Source organism: Polistes dominula, unplaced genomic scaffold, assembly GCF_049000335.1.
Source record: "Polistes dominula isolate Pdom_NZ unplaced genomic scaffold, Pdom_raw_medaka contig_33, whole genome shotgun sequence".
In the NCBI taxonomy this organism is placed as follows: Eukaryota; Metazoa; Arthropoda; class Insecta; order Hymenoptera; family Vespidae; genus Polistes; species Polistes dominula.
In genome coordinates this window covers 27,388-49,642 of record NW_028300998.1, presented here as the reverse complement: position 1 = coordinate 49,642, position 22,255 = coordinate 27,388, and the positions used below count along the sequence as shown (strand labels likewise).

The window sequence follows — 22,255 nt, the reverse complement described above, 5'->3', positions numbered from 1 at the left end:
ATAAAATGATATAAAAAAACACAGCGCGTATAACGAATATACTATAAAGTGCTTCTTCGTTTAAACGAATATTACAATAATGTATTTTTACAAGATCTTCGATATTTCGACAAATCGATCGTTATTGCAAAAGTCTTTATAAGTATGCTCGTAATGCAACTTTAGAGTATCGTATTTTTTCACGAAGAAACTTATATATTCCGGATGTACTGGATCTACTTCGATAAAGAGACGACCTCCTGGTTTCAACGCCTTGGCACTGTACTGTATAAGAGGCTTGATAATCTTCAGTCCATCAATTCCACCATCTAAAGCCCTTAAATCCTCGTAACTGTGTGATCCGAAAAAGTAAGAGTACAAAGTAAGAGTATACGGTTGCGTGCGTGCGTGCGTGCGTGCGTGTGTGCGTTCATCTATTCTTAAAAACCATGATAATCTAGAACTACGTACATTTTAATTTCTGGCTCTAATTTCAATATATCCTTGGTTGGCACATACGGTGGATTACTAACGATAAAAGCGAAACTTTGATCTCGTAAATTTGTTGTATTGCCGGATAATGTTAATGTTCCATCTTCTTCCAATGTTGCCTGCATTACCGTCACTCTTTCTCGCAAGCCAAGCTTGCTGCAATTTTCTTTTGTTAAATCGCAAGCATGCGGATTATTATCGACTGCTATACATTTAACCTAGAATAGTATGAAAATTTACTCCGAACTATTTTTTCGATGATTACATAAATCCCATTTATTTTAATCACCTGTAATAACGCTATAATTATTATTCTTGGAGTTTTTCACTTACTATTCATTTATTAATGCACCCAAATAAAATGTACCTTATCGGAGGAGTGTGCCAATGCTAGCGATATCGCGCCAGAGCCACAACCAATTTCAAGAATTTCATGATGAGCTTCTTGCAAATAACTCAGCCTTTTCAAAATAATATCCACTATTATTTCCGTTTCCGGACGTGGAATAAAAACGGGGGGAACTAATTTCAAGGTAATATCACGAAAGTCCCATTCACCGATTATATACTGAACCGGCATCCTGTAGGACTTCATTTTCATGAAATTACGCAATACAATGTGATATAAACAACGCATACCAAATTTTCTCATTTTTTATACTGTTATCACATTTTTTACCTGGACAATCTGCATTCGCAAAGTGACTCTAACTCTTTCAATTGATCTTCCGTAAGTCGTTTATCTCGAAAATTTGTGACATCTAGAAGCTGAAAAAAAAAAAAAGAAAGAAAGAATGTTACTGATGAACTATTTCAAGTTAATTATGTCATCACTGGTTTATTTTAAAAAAGACAAAAGGCAACGCTTGAATAGTTTGTATTGAGATATAAACGGATACAAAATGGCAATGCTCCTTATAAACGAATAAATATACGAAGAATTTCATATTTTGTACCTTTTTTAAACCTACAACGTGAGCGACGATGTGCTCGATCGATTCAACGGGTTCTGGTATAGCCTCATTCTCAAACCGGTGACTCCATTTTTCAACAATCTCCCTAATGGTCGGACAATTCGTAGAACAATTGCTAGTAAAAGCACGATTCATAGTTACGTTATTCCTCGTGCGAGTAATACTCATGGCCGTGTTTTTTTCGATCACAAGAACACATGTTTTTAATATTCGACGATACAACATGTTGTCTTGAAGGGAGTTAACTCGTCGAGGCGTTCTTATCGAATGATACGTAAGAACATTATCGATTGGTAAGAAACGAAAAGGCATCTTCTTCAAAATACTGACATCTACCGGAGGACATTTTAAATCTGAAAGAACACGAGTAACTCTTCATATTAATACAATAACTTATTTACTTGTATTTTTATGAAAACGAATAAAAACAAAAAAAATAAAAAACAAAATGTGTTAAAAAAATAATCAAGAGAATTCTCAAGTCGATAGGTTATCGATCGAAGTAGTATAGAATCGAAAAATATGTCTTCGAATAACTTTAGAGTAAAAGGCGCAAGCGCGAATTCGTTTCCGTCGATATTCGGCTGATCTCGGAAATGAACGAAGCTTGGAGGGGAAGAGAATGTGTGGCGAGGATCGACGGTGTACCGGCGGCGGCGGCGGCGGCGGCAGCGGCGGCGGTGGCGGTGGCGGCGGTGACGGCAGTGACGGCGAGCGCACAGGTCAGTCGTTGCTGCTCTCGATCTTAAGTAGTAACTTATGCACGCCGTCAAATTTCACCTGGCCCTCCTCTAATCCTCCTCTTCGTCGTCGTCGTCGTCGTCGTCGTCGTCGTCATCATCATCGTCGTCGTCATCGTTGTTGTTGTTGTTGTTGTTGTCGTCGAGGAGCTAACAATAATACAATTGTCGTGGTGAGAGTGTTCGATGTGAGGGTAAATTCTAGAGAGAGAGAGAGAGAGAGAGAGAGTGACAGAGGGAGTGACAGAGGGTGGGAGAAAGAAAGAACGAAACCGATGTCGAGTGCGACGTCGTTTTCGAGCACGAGGACTCGCTTCAACGAAAAGAGGAAGAGGAAGAAGGTGCTGTATAACGACACGACACCTCGGCGTCGCTAGTTACTACCTACCTTTCCTTGCCCATCTATATGGATGTGTACGTACGTGCATGCAGTGCAACAAACAACACAATACCTATTTGGAATACAACGTTGGTGGTGTCGCTTGGTGGTTGCGTTTCTCTATCTTTTCGATGTCTAATATCAACCTAAACGTGTGTTCATTCCTATTGTTTAAGAAAGAAAGAGTTTCTACGGTTGAGCAAAAAAACGCCGGCTGACCGGAACGCTCTCAACGTTCGGGGTTCTATCACGTACCGATTTTGATTGCTATATTTTTCTCTTTCCCTCTCTCTCTTTCTTGATTTTACTAGCCTCTCGTTGCGATTAAATGTACATCATTTTCCATCTCTCTCCTTCTCGCTTTTCACCCGACACGACGAACACGAACGACGAACGATCGATTGGCGCTGTATTTGATGGTAGTGGTGGCCGCCGAGGAGAACAAGAAAGGTACGGTGAAAAGTGACAAGTAGATAGGGGGGGAGAAAGAGAGAGAGAAAGAGAGAGAGGGAGGGAGAGAGAGGAAAAGCACTCTACACGTTATCTCTCTCGCTTCCTTTCTCGCGTTCTTTACGCAACGACGTCGCAGTGTATATTACGAATATACTCGAGTGGTTAGAGAATGATGAAAAGGGATAGAAAGAGAGACAACGCAAAGTGCACAGCGAAAGTTGCAATGCGAAATACATAGATGATTTAACTTGTAAGCTAGGTACGCTAGGTACGCACGTGTGCGCGTGAGTAACTGAACTCTACCAATCGCATTGTTTCGTTACTCCGGGAAAGATTGTCAGTGATATTATTTGTAGAAAAAACCGCAATTGTCGTCGCATTGTCATCGCACTGTCATCGCATTGTCATCGCATCAACGATGGCCATCATTTCCGCATAGTTCGAAAGGATCATGAAGGAAAAACAAGAGGAAATTACTCCGGCCGGTGGTTCACGCCCTTGCGGCTTTTTTTCCGTCCGCGAGAAAGCGATAACAATAACTACGATTGCAACTACAATTGCAACTAGGATTGCGAGTACGACGTTTGAGTAGCAACGATTCCTCGAATTTACCTTGTTGGCTCAATAATTACTGTACTGTATCATCTCTCTCACTCTTCACTCTCACTCTCGAAACACACGACACGCAGCACACACAGCACACACCTACCACTTCCTTTACCCTGATTCCCCACCATCCACCTGCAACCTATCCCATTCCTTCTATCGACGGTGCTCTCTCTCAACTAGCCAATGTCGAGGCGCGTATTTTGTTCGCGTTTGTGAATTTGTTGAAAGTGTGCGTACGTGCGTGCGTACGTGCGTGCGAGCGTGCGTGCGTGCGTGCGTGAGTGCGTGCGTGCGTGCGTGAGTGCGTGGGTGCGTGCGGCGCGTGCGTCGTCCTGGCCGTGATCGAAGCACGCGTGTCGATGACGAGTCGCGCGCAATTTTTCAAAGTGAGAAAAACGTTATCTTCGTATCGACGGTGAGTACTACGTTTGTTTGTTGTGTTTGTTTGTTTGATTGTATAGATTATACCTATGTAAAGACCTATGTAAAGAAAAAGAAAGTGAATCGTCTTCTCAGCTGGTCGAACGTGCTGCATCGTCTTTGAAGTGTCGCGCGAGCGAGAAAATGTTCAATTTCATGAAGAAGGCCACGGAGAAGGACGACAAGGAGAAGAGAAAGAGGGAAAAAAAGGAAAGGAAGGATGTCAAGAAAAGGGATCGAGGGAGTATGTCTGCTGAGGAACTTTTACGGCTCGATGAGGTGAGACCTATTAACACCTATTTACATTTATATACTATATTTACATACAGGATGTCCCAAAATTAACTCTACATAAAATATAACTAACTTTTATAACTATTTCTTTTTATTGCGTAGACAAAGGATTAATAGAATTATAATATTTTGTTTTTCATTTAAAGCATTTCAAATACGTGAGAAAACATTATCTATAATTATTATTCAGTCAGGTTAAATTACTTTTGGGACACCTTGTTTAGTACGTTATATATAACAGATATGGATATATATGACAACAAACGTATATTCATCTGTAAGCAAATCATATAAACGTAATGTTTATGTTTAGTAAGGTTATACAGCATAATTTTGTTCTCCTTTAAGTAAAAATTTAAAAAAAACAAACAAAAAAAAATGTTTGCCAAAATAATCGATAGATATAAAAAGACGCATTAGAAAATGTTTAGAATCAGAAATATTTTTATCAGAAATGGCATTGTCAATGGCCATTTTTATTCACGACAAATATATCAACGTAACTTTGAAATTGTTGCAAATAAACCTTCTTAATAATTCTTCTATGCCTATTTGTTAGAGTATTTCAAGAGAAATTCTTAAAGTACCATATAATACAACACATATTACTTATTTTGCCAGTTTACTACTAAACAGAAGTAAAAGAATGTCAGATTGGACATTGGGATCGTTTCATATTTATCTTTTCATAAAAAGAATTTTTCTAATATGATACGCATTCAATGACATATTTTTACGTATCAATCAATATTTTACTGCAACAAAATGGATTATTATATATGGATTATTACTGACATATAGACGTTATCGGATGTACCGATAAAAAAAGAGGACAATTATCTGATAATGTTTCCAACCTTGTGAAATCGATAGAAGTTTTTGATGATGATTTTTTCTATTATTTCCAACTTATTAGTTGGATATAAATACGTCATTCCGATATCGTTAATAATGGCAGGGAATTATGAAATGATTTCTCGAAATAACATTATTTGAAGGGAATAAAAATGGAATCGCGATGTAAATGTTAGTGCAAAATGTAAGTGCGATCTGGGAACATCATGAATGTTGCTTTAATGCGGATCTAGCGAATAAGAAAATTTGAACAATATATATTATACAAGTCGCAAGTGCTCATCAATAACTTTTGTCGAGTAAAAATGATGAAATAATCGAATAAACATACTGTAACCTTATCAATTTTTGAACGTTCAATCGGTTAAGTCGAATCGGTAAATAACGCGTTTTATGATGATAAACGTTTTGATTGTACTCACCAAACGACTAAAGAAAGAAAAAAGACAAAAAAGAGAGAATTTTTGTGTCCGGACAGGTTCGAAGATCTCTGAAGATACCAGGACGCAGAAAGGAAAAGGAAAAACTACCTAGCGGTATAACAGCCGATTATAGTGCGTCTTTCTTTGCTCATTTGGATCGGAATCTATTGGAGAACGCGCAGAACACGACGGGTGGAACAGGAAATACTACTGCGTTGGGCGGTGGTACAGGCTCGAGTTGGACAATGAGAACGCCTGATGGTTTGACACAAAGCGATTCGTCGGAGACATCGTTGACCTCTTTGAGTACAACGACGACGACGACGAACGCCGGTGTCAAAAATCTCCCTCCCCTTCCACCGAAACCACCAAAAAGAGGAATATTAAAAGGACCAAGATTAAGTATAACCAGTGGCACCATCAATGTCCTTTCGGAAGAAGTTGTTTTACCGAATGGGAACGAAGCTGGTTACCAAGAGGCTAGTAATTTGTTGGTGAGGAACACTTTGCAGAACGAAGTGATAGCCTATCAGAATGTACCTCCTACGCACTCACCAAGCTTAGGTGCAATGGCTATTGGTCTTTCAAAGGACGAAATTTGCAGTCCCTCCGAGGAGGACGCTCAATCTTGGCGAGTATCTTCTCAACAGGTTTCTCTTCATCATCAACATTTATACCACCATCAAGCAACGCAGCATCTTCAACAACAGCAGCAGCAGCAGCAGCAGCAGGAACAGCAACATCAACAGCAGCAGCAGCAGCATCAACAGCAACAGCATCATCAACAACAGCAACATCATCATCACCATCACCCGGTCGAGTCAAAGTTACTGCAGGTATAAATGTAAATGATCGTTAATTATTGTTATCTTGCTTCTTGACGAAGTTTCATCTCGTATGATATCACATTTTAAGGTGGTAACGAGCGCCAGTCCGTCGGCCGATTCCTTGACGGACACAACTAATTCGAGTTTTGCTACTCCACCGTTCAGTCTTTCGCCAGTTGGCGAATCTCAGGGTTTCTCTAGATGGCGATCTTCTGCTTCTTTCGAGGAACAGGGAGTCGAACTTCAATTACCGGAAATCGTTCCTCTCGAACTTCCGGAACCACGAGAGCTAACGATCCAAAGACAGCCACCTCCTCGCAACGATTTTGGTTTTTCCCTTCGTCGTGCTGTTGTCGTCGAACGAGCTGCCAATGGTGTTACGCAAATGAGACCTGTTATTTTCGCTGAACCTGGTACTCTAGTCCAGCATAACAACGATACTGGTCTTCTGCCAGGTGACCGACTTATCGAAGTTAATGGAATCAATGTTGACGATAAGTCTAGGGAAGAGATTATAGATCTGATCAAAGGATCTGGCAGCAGTGTCACGGTCAAGGTAAGTCCATAGTTTGCTCCTTTTGCTATTTTTATTGAAGTGAAAACTTCTTTAGAATGGGAGTGATATGAAAAGTAAATAAACGGAAAAAGAGACAAACATAGGATTTAGACTGCGAGGGAATGAGACGGAATATAGACCTTACTACTTTTCGGAAAAAACCTTACTATAGAGGTGTTTACTATACTAACAGAGGTGTTTAGTTACCATGCATTTTTTAGTTACCAGAAGCAACTCGTCTCATTTCTTTGAATTGAGAACTTGCTTGCTGTGTAATATGTTATCTATTTATATGTGTTTTCAATAAAACGTATAATAATTTTTGAATGTGATAACAATAATATAATAATAATAATATTATAACAAATAAATTCCCCCCCCCCCTTACGATTATCCTACACCTGATATTCTGCAGTCGTCTCTTTCTCTCGAAACTTAGTTTTTCGAAGGTTTCACTTCTAACACGTGTGATCTGCCCACATGATATTTTTTCTTTCTTACCAATATATATTGTACATCGCATATATTTCAAATATTAGTCCATTCAAATGTTTGTGCCACGTAATAAAGCATAATAGTTGAGACTGTAAGCATGCGAAATCGACAATGAATTGGCAGCAAAGTTGAATGCACCTTTGGGTACTAAGGATTAGCATACAATAAGCGAAAGTGATTGTTTTTACAGACTGTGATTTCTCTTGAAAGTATTTTCATATCCGAGAGATTTCTTGTCAAAACAAAACAGTTGAAATTGCAAACATTCCAAATTTGGGTGTTTCTTAGTAAAAAAAATGTCTCTTTGATATAATTCAAGACTTATGGGTTTCTTGACAAAAGATGATCTATTTTTTAAATAAAAAAGGCATATATATGAGAGCTCTAAATGCTAGTGGAATGGTTGGGTCATTGTTCAGAGATCTACTTGGTATTCGGAGAAGGGTGTTAACGATGACGATGATTTATTGCGCAAACGAAAGAATTTCTCTGATCATAGCTTTTGTTTGTTAAAGGTTAATAATAAAAAATAGCCTACTTTGAAGAATATTGTTGTATTAGATGTACTTTCAAGGAAATTGGTTGATTAATCGAAATGTAAATCGTCTGGTACGTCCCCTTCTCTTTACAATTGGATGCTCTTTAATAATACCTTCCTTCCTTTTTCCCTCGCGTCACGCGCACGCGCGCGCGCATACACTCACTCACACACACACACACACTATTTCTCGTTATGTCGATTGTTTATTCCGAAGTAAAAAGTAAAATGAAGACTGAAAAAGCAAGAGAAGAGTGTCATAGTCTTTCTATTCGTTTGTTCGTCTTTTTCCATTGTTGACTCTTTGGTTGTTTCTGGATATTCGCCAAAGTAAACAATTTGGCGAGAAAAAAGCGGATATGCTATGCTCTACGTCGCTTGTTCGTTAAGTTTCTCTCGAATAGGCACAAAGTTACGACACGTTCCTTGTTATGGAGCACTCTATCGTAAAGAGTACGAGCCATTTAACTGGAGTATTATCTTCTTGGACCGTGACGGACCGTTTCTCGAATCTTTTTCATTTTCACTTTTTCCATCTACCTACATCCAGGGGAAGTAATTCAAAACATTCAAAACATTCAAAACATTCATTTTAAAATCAAGTAATTAATAGCCAATTGACAGTGTTAAAGTTGTATTTTTATGATATTGCAGCGAATCGAACATATGATATACTCGTAAGATTTTCTTTTTCCATGCTACTTCGATGCTTGATAAGAACAATTTGTGTTTCTTAGATATCGCAACAGATATCGCAAAGGAATATCTTAAGATTGATAATATTTCACCACACCCCGTTTTTACTTTTTCCTTTTTTCATATTTTTGTTTTGTTTTGTTTTGTTTTGCATTGCTCGTGATAATGACGGTTTAGATGTAACAACTTGGCCCAATTCAATGATTCATCGTGTGATAAATTGTGTGATAGATAGGAACCGGTTGGAGTATTACTGGATCGAGTCGAGTTTTATATTTCTTCAGTTTTGTTTTGCGTGCATTCAAGCTCGTATCCACACTCCTCGTATTCACGCTCGCATTCACGTACGAAGATTGAATGTGAAAATGTGAAAGTATACCATAAAATTCTTCAATTGTCGTCTCTATCATTTATCGCGACCACTTTTGTTTATTTAACAATTTTTTGAAGCTCGAATAGTAACAAGTCGATGCACGCAACGTGCAGCCATAAACACGTAAATAAGAGGGTGTGTGCGTGTGCGTGTCGTTATGTGAAGAGAAAAAGGAGGAAAAGAAGGGAATAAGAAGAAGGAAAGAAAAAGAAACGGTGTTTTCTAACTATTGTAAGAGGCCATCGTCGTCGTAGTCGTCGTAGTCGTTGCCACTACTACCGTTGGAACCAACCGAATATAGCGGGATCATGAGTCACGTTCCGTAATAAGACTATACTTGGCAAAGTAGAATCACTTGGGAGGGACAAAGATTTTCTAAAACAACAACATCTTTCTCCAGCATCCATGAATCCTCTGATCCTTCTTTATATAATGACAAAAAGTGAGTAGAAATCAATGATATGCGTCAACAAGCTAAATCTTGTCAATTGTCAATGATTTCAAATAGAAACAAACGCGGTAAAATGGTCTTGTTGCATTTGTCGTGATGCACGTTTTAGTTTAAAGGTTAATGTTAAAATAGACTTTTTCGATGATAAGCTTTATCGTGACACGGGGACATACATATGAATATGTTACGTACGTATAATTAACGTGCCACTATTATCTCATATATCTATATGAGTACTGCTCAGTTTTGACATTAATAACTATTATAAAACGTGTCAAAGTAGTGAAAAAGAATGAAAATAGTATGTAAAAAAAAGTCACGAGTTATACGTCATCGCCATGGGAAAATAAATAAAAATAAAATTTACGCGACGTTAGATTCCGGTCTCCCCCTTGGTCACGCGATTTGCATAGGGTTACGCCTGCATTTAGTTGTCCTACCGATCGGTCGGTCGAGAGTTCTCCCTTCTCCAGTTCACATCCTGCTTCCTGCGTACTGTTTCGTACTGCTTACGTGCGTGCGTGCGTGCGTGCGTGCGTGCGTGCGTGCGTGCGTGCGTGCGTGCGTGCGTGCGTCACTTCATTCACTCGTTCGCGAGAGATACACACGACCCCGATCGCGACACGATATCATTTCTTTTTTAACTTTATTTTTCATTTGATATTCCAATATACATGTAAGATTATGTGTATAAGTGAAGCAAATGAGCGAATTCTACCAAAATTTAAAAAAGATCAATAAATATAATAAAGATCAATAAATCAGTTGTATACAACTGTACATGTAACGGCCTTCGCTTTGGCCTTCACCTTCGCCTTCGCCTTCGCCTTCGCCTTCGCATTCGCGCGTAGGTCAAGATCACGTGGGTGTAGATAAAGATGGATGTAAATTTAGGAACATTGACACCTGCCAAATGTTTATAAATAACGCCAAAATCCTTTCTTACAGATAATTAAGTATTAAACTAATAATTTGACTGTTAGGTGCAGCCAGTCGCGGAATTATCCGAACTTTCGAGACGAGGTGGAAGCGATGGACAGCAAGTCGAGCTGGCACCTGCGAATATTCGCGGTGGCACGCTCCGTCGATCCGGTAGCCTGCGGTTTCATCACAATACGGTAAGAAGTCTTTCCTTATCTATATTATAATCAACTATTACAATAATAATAAACTTGATTTCTTTTTCAAATAATCAACAAGATAATACTTTTAATAGTAATAGTAAAGAAGGAATAAAGGAAAAAAAAATATAAGGAAGAGAGATCATAGAGGTGCTTACTTTCCTCCCACCCACATTCTCTAGAAAGACGGAGTGGCATAGTAATCGCATAACGGTACTTATCCCGACTTCTTCGTACTTTTAACGCTTTGTTTCCATTGAAGCTAACGGACGTAATACTGATATACTCGTACGTACTCGTATGTACGTGAAATGAGGAGGAAAGAACCTTCCTATCTTGGTTAATTATTTATTTTCAGCGGTAAACAGAGAGAGAGAGAGAGAGAGAGAGAGAGAGAGAGAGAGAGACGGAGAAAGCGTTCAAAGTTTATCATATATATTCTTCATTTTATTATAAATCATATGAACAAGGCGTTATTTATAAGATATGTCACACACATCCGAGGTCAATACATAATCATCGGTATTAAACATTGACACAGGTCATACGTATGGTTTCATCCGTAGTGTTCTACTTGCAAACAGACATTCCATTTCCGTTTTATCAGACATTCCGAGTCTAGCTGTAATCTCACACACAAACTTTACTTTAAACTAAGACAAATATTTGAAAATAGAAATTTAGTCGCTAACATTGGCGCTTGAAATTTGAAATGATCAGTGATCCATTACACCTTTATCATCGTATCTAAAAAGATAAATACATAAACTTGCTTTGTACCGAATGCCTGGCACCGATGCAGCTACACGAGTTATTTCTTTCCCTTTTCTCATGCGTAACGACGTATCGATCGTTAAGTTGATCATAGCGAGGAAACTAGTTAGTTGGCTGTGTTATAATTTGTTGGTCCCCTTTTAACCTTAAAATATTTGCATGAACAGACAATTGGGACTTGATATAAACTTGTTTTTAAGGAAAAGAAAAAGATTAAGTACATTTTTAGAGCATGCGCTTTCTTTCATCAAACACAATATTATTTGCGTTAGTTAGTAGATATAGATATTGAATGAAATGGATATTTTAGCTCTGTTTCTTCTTTTTCTCCTGTAAATCAAATAAAAGTATTTAATTAGTTGAAAGCATCAATACTATGATAGCATAATATAGTATAATAGTATAGTTGGCTCTACCGAGTGTCGGTAAGGAGGGTACTTTTAGAGACTCTAACGCGTGTAATGTTATGCCTGACGGTAACGTTCTCTAGTGGTTGCTTTTGACATTTATTCAATGAAAAGGGACTTTCTGCTATCGATTCAAAACTACATGCCTCCAAATAACATGATTTTTTGTCAAATCCTGTGTAGTTGTAGAGAATTCTTGACAATTGTCATGATTATGATGATATTATGACTAGGACTTTAGAATTCGAATGACGTTTCTAAGCTGGTTAGTATAGATAAGATCACTCGGTATGCATCGCAGTCTCATTGTGAAAACAAATTAACGAAGCGAATTCTTACTGGGTGCGCCGAGGCATCCATGCGGTATAACATAGGCCGTTCAAGGTTGCATCTAAGCTGGTGTAAAAGGGACGCGACGTATCGTTTAGTAGGGTGCGGTCGGCGACTGTCTCTCTCTTCGACAAATAATAAACTTTCCATGATTTTTCATTTTTCATTTTTCATTTTTCATTTGTAAAACAATACAAACAATGCTTAATTGCAATGAATTGCTTAATTGAATTTCATTTCACAATTATTTTTAGATCTAATATTTATTATCTTTTTCTTTCCTCTCGTGGGTTGAAAGACATTCTTAATGTAACAGAATATAGATTATACATCGACACATTGTACGTAAGAAAAAATTGTACGTATTACGTAACTCTACAATAACAGAGTACGCGTTGCGTGTAAGTGATTATGTCGCGCGTCGTTATCGTTCTTCAGCATCGTTACATTATGTATGTACTGCTCGTTTTCAAGCAAACTCCGTCAACTTGCTATGTGTCAAGTTGTGTAAAGTTGTGTAAAGTAATAATATTGAAAAGAACAAATATCTTTTGCCTCGAGCCATTATGCTGTGCATCGTAGATTCCTGTTGCAATATCAATCCGGACAATATGTACTACGTAGTAAGAGTTTCTTTATATTTTTCCTATTCTCTTTAAACGTGTATGTGTGACAAGGGAAAAATTCCGCTAATTGACGTTACGAATATGTGCAAATGTCTAATTGATGGTGTATAAGGTAAAATCGAAAAGCATTAGAGAAGGGTTTTAAGCTCAAATGAATGATTAATGTTTAAGTAATTCACGTAATAAACAGCAGCGGTGGTCATAGCGGTGGTCATAGCGGTGGTCATAGCGGTGGTCATAGCGGTGGCCATAGCAGTGTCCTGTTTCACTTCCTATTTCTCTACAATACTTTTAACTTTTGCTATATAAAATCGAAGGAGAGAATCGTGAGGACAATTTTTCTACTTCACGGTAATAATCCCCCTGTAACAAAAATTGAAACACGCTAATAAGTATAATATGCAATAAATGAAAATAAATAAACAGAGTTTATATGAGTACGTCTTATGTACGTCTTATATGATACAGGCAATACACGGGCAACTAATTGCAAATAAATATTTATTATTTTGTATATTTTAGGTAAAAAATGAAAAGGAAGTTAAAATTGTAACGTCTAGGATATTTCGTATCGTTGATATCTAATATGTCGTTCAGCTCTCATTCACAGAACCACTCCGAGATGTCGTAAAAATGTCGTAAAAATATCGTTAAAAATAGCGGCAACAAGTGGTAAGTGCTACATGGTAACCGTGCGAAAACATTACTTGCTACTGTTGTATCATCGAGACGGGTGGCGTAAAAGATATCCGAGCCTTTGGTTTATTCTTTATCCTTTATCCTTTATGGCAAAAAAGAAGAGAACATTTTCTCTCGAAGGAAATGTAAATTGTAGTTTAAAAACACCGAGTATATGTTCGGGAGCACCGTCCTCCTTGAAATCCACCGTTAGACTGCCGCGTTGTCCTCTCCCTAAGTTCTTTTATTGTCAATGTTGTTTATATTACTTACTCTCCATTTATTATTCAATAATAAAAGAAAAAGACCTTTTTCATATGAATATGAATTATCTTCGAATGCTTGCCGATTTTTAATAATAATACCGATCTGTTAAAGTGATCCGTAAGAATGTAAACATTGCTTTTTAAAATACGAGAAGAATGAAATAGAATAATATTTTGGTTCTATTATATGTTTTCTCTAAAACGCTTAGTTAAAGAAATCTTTAATAAAATTTCTTCCTATTAAATCTTCCCTCCCTATTCAATTTCGATTTCATTTCGAGACGAGTTAGACAGCGTTGGTTTACTTTGTGAGATGAAGTCCCATGTGTTAAAAGTTTCTTAAAATAGCAAATGTCTCTTGAATCTTCACGCACGCATTGCGTAGAGCACGTGCAATGCACGCGCAGTGCACGCGCGCTGCACGCGGTTACTCCTGCTGCCTGTTACACTCTATCTCCCTCGAGTCCTCCCTCGAATCCTCCCTCGAGTCCTCCCTCGAGTCCTCATCCGCGTCGAAATCTCCCTCTTCGATATGTTCGAATTTTACGATTCGTACCAGTAATATCATCAAACACTTCATGTTAAACATTTTATGAAAACACTTTCGTAATGTAATAGTTGCTACCTAATTGAATGAACTATAGATAGACGATAACAGCCGAGAGTGAAGTGTTTCTTGGAAATCATCGTAGCCATATGTTTCGTATTTGAGTCTATTACTACCACGATATCTCGTTCTAGAGCATCGACCGTTTTAATCGGCGAATAATATTATATTTCACATTGAAATTTTATGTTTATGCATGATTGCTAAAACGATCGGTCTTCTTTCTATATTGAATACTTTATTTTATTTGAAATGTTAATATAAGCAATGTGTTTCTCTTCAAAAAAACCGTCACATTTATATATCATCAAAACGAATGAACACTTTGACGATGGATTATTATATTTGGCAGACCGTGGAAAGTTGCGTGGGCTGTGTTGTCGAGAAGATATCAAAGTGAGAGAGGGAGAGGGAGAGGGAGAGGGAGAGTAATAACGACAATAATCCATATTAAGAAAATGAATGAATAGGTTTGATTATTGAAAGAAAGACGCCGTGACAGAGATAGAAAGCGAGTTAGAGCGTATAGGAGGAAGAGGAGAAAGAGTTCCTTATTCAGTTCGAAGCGAACAGAAGGAGCTCCTTGCCTCTCTCCTTGCATCTCTCCTTGCATCTCCCCTTGCATCTCCCCTTGCATCTCCCCTTGCATCTCCCCTTGCATCTCCCCTTGCCGCCCCCTACCTCTCCTGCTGTCGCTTTCTTTTTCTCCTTCCCTCCAGCTACTCTTCTTACCGCGAGATCGTGTTACTTCAGTCGAGATTCGAGGGACTCACGGTACGCGTTCCTCGTACCCGAGAACGAGTCGCGAGTGAGTTCGATCAAGTAAAATATAATTTTGCTTTTTTGTTTTTATGACTTATATCAGAGAAAACTTGATAACTTCGAGACTAAGACCTTTCGAAACTTCTTCAAAAGAACACCAGTGAAAATAATGAATGAGAAGAAACGTCATTTAATAAATAAGACAATGAGGAATTCGTCTGTATTGGATGAAATGCTAATTAGGATCTTGACAACGTATGAAAATGAATGGTCGGTCAGTGACGGTCGAATTGACAAGTAGACAGCATTGTGTGAGTATTTATAATCGAAAATCTCAAGATGTCGGACGACTCTTCGTTAAGAGCACATTACGTATTACATAGATCTTGTCGTGGCAAAGCTCATGCAAGTGGGATCGCCAAACATGCCAATAATCGCCAGACGATCATAGCTCATCCCGAAAAAATATTTGAAAGAGCAAATAAAGTCGGGGATGAATTGACGAGCAATTCTAGAAATGATATTTTACAAAAATGCAGTAGGAACAGTACGAGTTCTTGGGATTGCAGCGATAGCGACAGCATGAACAGTCTCGAAGCGAGCAAAAATCGAGTTTCAAGTTCGATCAAAAATAGGACAACACCTTCGCGAGTTGTTCTCGCGACGCATTCTTCTTGTGTGTCTAGAAACATGATCGGAAATTCGTCAAAGAAAAGGGAAAGTTGGGCCGATACCTTGAGAGGAGGTGGCTTGGTCGACGATAGGATCAAAAGGATGGAGGAAGGTTGGGACGATAGTAATGTCATTAAATTGCCTAGGGAAAGAAAATGGCGAATGATTACTGCTGAGATTGAAGACAAATTATCAAATGGTAGAGAGATTTTGGCGTTAAAAGGAAGCGGCGGTGGCAACAGCTCTAATATCACTGCTAAAAATCGAATCAATCATTCGGCTAAAAAGATAATCAAAAGAAATCGTAGTAGCGTTGTGCACAAACCTGCCAAGCCAATTTACGATGTCGTTGAGTGGGAGGAACTTTTTGAGATGGCTCTAGCCAAAAAGATGGCTCGTGGAGGAGGATTTCGCGGAGGATCTCCAGAAGGATCTCGAAGATATAAAAAAGAGGATAGGAAAAATGGATTAGAGGAACCAAGAGAAACGGATTATTTCAAACGACTCGAGGTGCTTCTTCAGAATAGAATGACGCCGCTAAACCTCGGGGTAGGCAATTTTCAAATTTTCGATGTAACTTCATGAAAAATATTCATTGATTTTATGTCTTTTTAACGATAAGCAGAATCTTTTCTTCCCCAGTTTAGAGAATATAATACTTAAAGAAGTACTAATGTATAGAGCATCGTAATATATACCCATACCCATACCCATACCCATATCCATTGAAGAAAGGAAAAAGGATAGAACAGATGCGAAGAGAGGAGTTCCGTGTCGTGGCTATGCTTGCATGTTTCTTCGAAAAATGATCGAGCGAAAGGGCAACGCCAGCTTCGTAATCTCACAACTTTTCTCAACTTGGAAGCGTTTATTCTTTTCATACGGTATACTAAACAATACGGACTATGTTTCTGCGTAACTCGTTGCTAACTGCTGCTGCTGCTGCTGCTGCTGCTGCTGCTGCTGCTGCTGCTGCTGCTGCTGCTGCTGCTGCTGCTGCTGCTGCAGTAGTAGCTTGTCCATTCTCCAAGGCTGCCTGTGATTCATGCTAATATATTACCAGGAAATTCGCTATACGTTGTCCTTACCAGGTCGAACGAGAACTCAACGAACCATCGCACACTCGTTTCTTCGAATGTTCATAAGAAAATCGGATGCGGAAATTGATACACGCGCGACTGCTATATGCAATTGCAGCTGCGCTGACAAGTGTCTTTCATAGACAACAGGGAAGCGAATATATTTTTGAAGTAGAAATAAGGAGAGAGAGAGGGAGAGAGAGAGGGAGAGAGAGAGAGAGAGAGAGAGGATAAAGAAAATAACAATATCCCAATACTTAACATTTTTTTACACAACTGTAACTTTCGAGAACGCTTTTCTTCATTTGTAACAACTTTTTTTTCTATTTACGAGGGCCGATCAAATACAAGCAGGATTTCTTTTTTCATTTTAGTAGATATTTTTTCCAATGTGGGTTAGGGGTTTAATTTTTGATTCGATATTTGATTCGATATTTGGTTCGAACTCGAGCCAAATTGCGCGCAGTCGTCATTGGCGTCGTCCAATTAGCAACTGCATCTTTCTAATGCATTGATCGCATAATAAACGTTACAAACAGTTATTTGCAGCGTAAAAAGTAATCGTTTCACAATTAGAGTCCCGAAGCTTGCAATACAAGACCTGTCAATACCAGCAGCAGGTCAATGTGCGTGGGTGTAACGTGTCCTCGTGAGTAGTTTGATATCGGTGAGTGCTCGATAGAAAAGCAACGTGTGTAGGAAGATTGAAAGAAATGTCTTCAATGAGCGATTATCCCTCAAGATTCTAATGTAATAGATGCTCCAAATTGTCAACAATATTATAGTTGTTTCTTTTGTCTTTGCCATTTCTCTTTTAGACGAATTTACGATTGACAAGAAGAATGTTCAAGAGAATGTGGTAGGATTTTATAATTATGCACACAATACTTATTTAATTGCATATTATTATCGTATAATATAATATACTACATATATACTAATGGAATATACTAATATGGATATCTATATAATAAACTATTAGTTAATATTATGACGATAAGGTGTCCTTTTACAGGCGCGATCGGAAGAGCATCTAGCACAGGAACAGGCATGGCTAACTTCCGAAAGAATCTGGTTATTACACCGAGCCGGTTTTACTCCGGCTATGCGTTGTGGTTCAGCAGATCCAGACACTGGAAAGTTGCGAATATGTTTGACAACTTCTGGCGAGGAACTCCTCGTCGACGAGGAAGATGTCGAAAAGGTACTGATTCATTTATGATAATATTATTGAATTTCTTTTTCACAAGTCAAAGCAAATTTTTTTTCTATTCATTATTTCAACAGGCTAATCCTCCACAATTTGATAAGGCCGAGGAATTGTCTCAATTGCGATTTCTCAATGAGTCCTCTGTTTTACATATACTGAGACAACGTTATGCTAGTAATTTGATTCACACTTATGCTGGCGACAGCATGCTTATCATAAATCCTGTAGCGCCGTTGGCAATATATTCGGAGAAGGTACGTTATTTCATTATTACTAAGTCGTAATATAATTTTCGTTGGCATTCAATTGAAGAGCATATTTTTTGATTTATATGAAAATACAGTACAATAGTGGTTTGAATCTTTGATCGATTTTTAGGTCGCTCATATGTTTCGAGGCTGCAAGAGCGAAGATATGCCGCCTCACATATATGCTATGGCACAATCGGCGTACAGAGGGATGTTGGCTACTCGGAGAGATCACTCTCTTGTTTTTCTCGGTCGTAGCGGCGCCGGAAAAACTACAAATTTCAAGCACGCGCTGCATTATCTCGTACTCACTGCAGGCACTGTGAATAAGGTAGGTGTGAATGCTTGGATTACGAGCATTCCTCGAATATTTTATTTTTTATTTATCAAATCTCTCTGTCACATTTTCATATTTCTTCTCTTTCTCTCTCTCTCTCTCTCTCTCTCTCTCTCTATCTCTCTATCTCTATCTCTTTCTCTCTCTTTTTCTCTCTTTCCCTCTCTCTCTCTCTCTCTCTTTCCCCCTCCAGATATTAACCATAGAGAAGTTGAATTCCTTGTTCACCGTACTTGAAGCCTTTGGAAACAGTCGGACACATATGAATTCGAATGCAACGCGTTTTACGCAACTTTTTAGTCTGGACTTCGATCAGTCTGGACAAATTGCTTCGGCGTCGCTTCAGGTAAGATTAATTTTGGACTATTCTTAATAGACGCGAACTTATAAACGCGTTATAACGAACAATGAAATAGAACATTCCAAGAAATGGGCATTTGTGATGCACAGGTGCTGCTTTTGGAAAAATCGAGAATAGGTAGAAGAGCAAACGGTGATCCAACATTTCATGCTATTTATCGTCTACTAGCAGGCGCAGAAGGTGCCCTAAGAAAGGAACTTCACTTGACGAATCTAGTCGCCGAGAACAATCCATTCGTCACACCTCTGCAAAAGCACGAGGACAAACAACGTGCCATGGTGGAGTTCAATCGTATCATCGCTGCTTTCAGGATATTAGGGGTTTCTGAGACCGATGAGAAAGTCATTTGGCTGGTATTAGCTGGGATTTACCATCTAAGCTGTGCCAGTGCAGTCAAGGCCGGTACAACGTCACAAAGTCGTTGGCAATTTGCGAGAGTGGAATGTGCAGAAAAAGCAGCTAATTTGTTGGGTACGTCGGTGGAGGAATTAAGTAGGATAATATTTTCATCTAACGGAGGCGGTGCTGGTACACCAAACACCCCGAGGCCAGCTTTAAGAACGCCCAGTCCAACCGAACAAAGCAGAGATGTTACTGGACTCGATGCTCTCGAGGGTCTCCTTATTGGCCTTTACTCGGAAGTCTTTCATTGCGTTGCAGCCCTTATTAATAAGTTAGTTCAAAAAACAAACAAAACAAAACACTCGTAATAATTGATCGTAATAATTGACCGTAACAATTGACCATTATAATTAACATTAATTATCTATATTGTCTATATTGTCTATATTGTCTATATTATGGACTTTATTCAATTGATTTGACTTATTTTCTTACATTTTGACAGATCTATATCATCGTCAATGCACACAGTATCCTCTCTTTTGTTGTGCGACTCTCCTGGTTTTCAAAATCCCGCCTCGTGTGGCAGACAAACTGGAGCATGCTTCGAGGATCTCTGTCATAATTATCTGCAAGAACGTTTGCAATTACTTTTTCATCATACGACATTGGTAGCACCGAAAGATAGATACGTTCAGGAAAGTATTGATGTTGATTACGAGGATGATTACGACGAAGATGGAATTGGATCTCCGCAAAGTTTGGTCTCTCTTTTGGACAGGGCAAGTTCTCAGAGTGCTACAATGTTACGTACGAGCCAAAGCGATTTAAGTGCTAGCAGACAAATGGAACGGAAAGGTTTACTTTGGTTGTTGGACGAGGAAACTGTTTGCCCGGGTGGTAGCGATGAAACTTTCTTGGATAGACTTTTTTCTTATTACGGAGACAGGGGTAAACATTTACTTAAATGCTTTTATTTACGATAAATAACCAACAATTAATATCATTTATGATTTTTATCCTTTTTATTCATACAGATCATCAAATGCTTTTGAGAAAGGCACCGGGTAACAATCAATTCGTACTTCAACATTTGTTAGGTACTAATCCTGTTTTGTATACTGCAACTGGTTGGTTGAAGGCTACGCGAGAAAATTCTGTGGCCAAGAGTGCAATTACGATTCTCCAAGAGAGTTCAAGGTATTATTCATGATGAAAAGTAGTCATTTTGGAAGTTATTAAATCCTATTACTTCATCGTACACATTTTCTATATTTCTCACGTTTATTTTGTTTGTTTTTATAGAGAAGATGTTAGTATGCTATTCGTAAGTGCACGAGGTGCTGGTGTTTCCGGTGCTTTATGCGGTTCCATGCCTGGTTTGGAAGGGTCCCAATCTTTAAGAAGAGCTTCGAGTATCCGAAGAACATTCACGGCAGTTAAAAGGAAAAATATTTGTTTGCAAGTTAAATTTACAGTTGTGAGTATATACGTAATAAGTCTCAGAAGTATTCCTACCGATTGTCAATTGTCAATGAAATGTATTTTAGGATCGTTCCATTTTTACTGCGAAATAGCATTTTATCATAAGAGAAGTAACATTTTACGTAACTAATGAAATATATGGTTCTCAATTCTGATTAAAATTTTGATTGCAATTCTGGATGCAATTCCGATGCCAAATTCTAACCAAGTATTACTCGGAAAAATAATCATTGTATTTTCTTTTTTCTTTTTTCCATCATAAAATGTTTCCCATTTAAAAGTTGAATAATCCTAAAATAAGTTTATTTGTACGAGAATATATATATATATATATATATATATATTCTATATATGTATAATATCGCTATTTTGTTTTTGTAAAAAAAGAAAAACAATTTGTTTTACATTCGAACCGAACTATAAATAAATGATTTGATTGAACAAGGACAATGTTAGTTTGCTGCTTATCATTACATCATTCATTAAAGTACTTGGCAGTGTCAAAGATCGACGCTATATCGCGAGATAAATACTTGTCTCATTGCCGATTAATGATCTTTAAAGAGAAACACGTTCGTTTACAAGTTCGTTACTTGAAAATGTACTACGAAATATATTTCATTTATTGTCATATACTATTTTTAGTGCTTTTTTTCGTGGGATTTATATGTTTATTTCGAGTACGATAAAAAAAGGCGCTACAAGGAAATATTGAAATGAAATTAAAAATTGACATTTATTTTAGGATGGCCTTATCGAGACCCTTCGTCGGACTCGACTGAAATTTATCCATTGCCTTCTACCACAACATAATGCCGGTTGTACCGACAATAAAAGTTTACTATCCGTAAAATCTAATCAAAATGAAGATAGTGTTATAAACGTGCCTCTTTTACGATCACAGGTAAGCACAACAAAATGTATAACTTCATTAGATATTTTTCATATTATTTCTGTATCGAAAACATGTATATCTCATAAATATTATAGATCCGAGTGAAGGACGTATTTTTCATCACTTTTTGACATAATATGAGGTTTGACAAAATCTCGGTTAATCACATATGTATAAAGATATAATAGACATTGCATAATTGAATGGCTTACTTGTATGCATGTATGTGTTCCAGATTCGCGGAAGTCAGATAATAGATGCTGTACGTTTACATAAGGTCGGCTTCCCAAAGTATATGGCCTTAGGCGAATTCAGACGTCGATTTGCTTTATTATCCAGCGACGCAAATGCTCGACCTGGCAGCCCCGTTGCCGATGAACGTCGCGCGGTCGAGGACATGCTTCTAACCGTTGACGTTGATCCCGCCTCTTATCGCGTTGGCCAGAGTCAGGTGAGTACACATATTATTGTATTTTATCCTTTTTCCTTTTATCTTTCTTCT

At 38.1% G+C, this 22,255-nt stretch overlaps 2 protein-coding genes and 2 long non-coding RNA genes across 8 annotated transcripts in view; 2 read left to right on the top strand and 2 right to left on the bottom strand.

The window, feature by feature from the left end:
• Positions 1 to 28: 28 nt before the first annotated feature.
• HemK1 (HemK methyltransferase 1) lies at positions 29 to 2,233 on the bottom strand. The gene is made up of 6 exons (XM_015317239.2): positions 2,094 to 2,233; positions 1,428 to 1,798; positions 1,151 to 1,239; positions 839 to 1,052; positions 451 to 689; positions 29 to 331 (listed from the first exon to the last, which is right to left on the bottom strand). Exons 2-6 carry the CDS (start codon positions 1,755 to 1,757, stop codon positions 88 to 90), a joined length of 1,116 nt encoding a protein of 371 aa, XP_015172725.1. The 5' UTR covers positions 1,758 to 1,798; positions 2,094 to 2,233; the 3' UTR covers positions 29 to 87.
• Positions 2,042 to 4,041, top strand: LOC149032188 (uncharacterized). The gene is made up of 2 exons (XR_016176867.1): positions 2,042 to 2,167; positions 3,374 to 4,041. It is a non-coding gene; the product is annotated as an uncharacterized LOC149032188 (long non-coding RNA).
• The window catches only part of LOC107064497 (Myosin heavy chain-like), a 34,098-nt gene continuing 15,717 nt past the window's right edge, over positions 3,875 to 22,255 (top strand). Inside the window, exons 1-15 of one of the 5 annotated variants that reach the window (XM_015317217.2) lie at positions 3,875 to 4,012; positions 4,088 to 4,325; positions 5,674 to 6,453; positions 6,533 to 7,000; positions 10,537 to 10,671; positions 17,891 to 18,079; positions 18,163 to 18,339; positions 18,464 to 18,664; positions 18,864 to 19,016; positions 19,121 to 19,704; positions 19,879 to 20,324; positions 20,411 to 20,573; positions 20,679 to 20,853; positions 21,604 to 21,762; positions 21,989 to 22,204. In XM_015317217.2, coding sequence (XP_015172703.2) covers positions 4,191 to 4,325; positions 5,674 to 6,453; positions 6,533 to 7,000; positions 10,537 to 10,671; positions 17,891 to 18,079; positions 18,163 to 18,339; positions 18,464 to 18,664; positions 18,864 to 19,016; positions 19,121 to 19,704; positions 19,879 to 20,324; positions 20,411 to 20,573; positions 20,679 to 20,853; positions 21,604 to 21,762; positions 21,989 to 22,204 — 3,981 coding nt within the window. In that variant the 5' untranslated portion in view covers positions 3,875 to 4,012; positions 4,088 to 4,190. Of the gene's footprint in view, positions 4,042 to 4,087; positions 4,326 to 5,673; positions 6,454 to 6,532; positions 7,001 to 10,536; positions 10,672 to 15,314; positions 16,346 to 17,890; positions 18,080 to 18,162; positions 18,340 to 18,463; positions 18,665 to 18,863; positions 19,017 to 19,120; positions 19,705 to 19,878; positions 20,325 to 20,410; positions 20,574 to 20,678; positions 20,854 to 21,603; positions 21,763 to 21,988; positions 22,205 to 22,255 lie in introns of those variants that run through there. The other 4 variants (XM_089173417.1, XM_089173416.1, XM_015317216.2 and 1 more) reach the window with 4 other exon arrangements.
• Positions 11,100 to 14,999, bottom strand: LOC107064507 (uncharacterized). Its single transcript, XR_016176872.1, has 2 exons — positions 12,991 to 14,999; positions 11,100 to 11,778 (listed from the first exon to the last, which is right to left on the bottom strand). It is a non-coding gene; the product is annotated as an uncharacterized LOC107064507 (long non-coding RNA).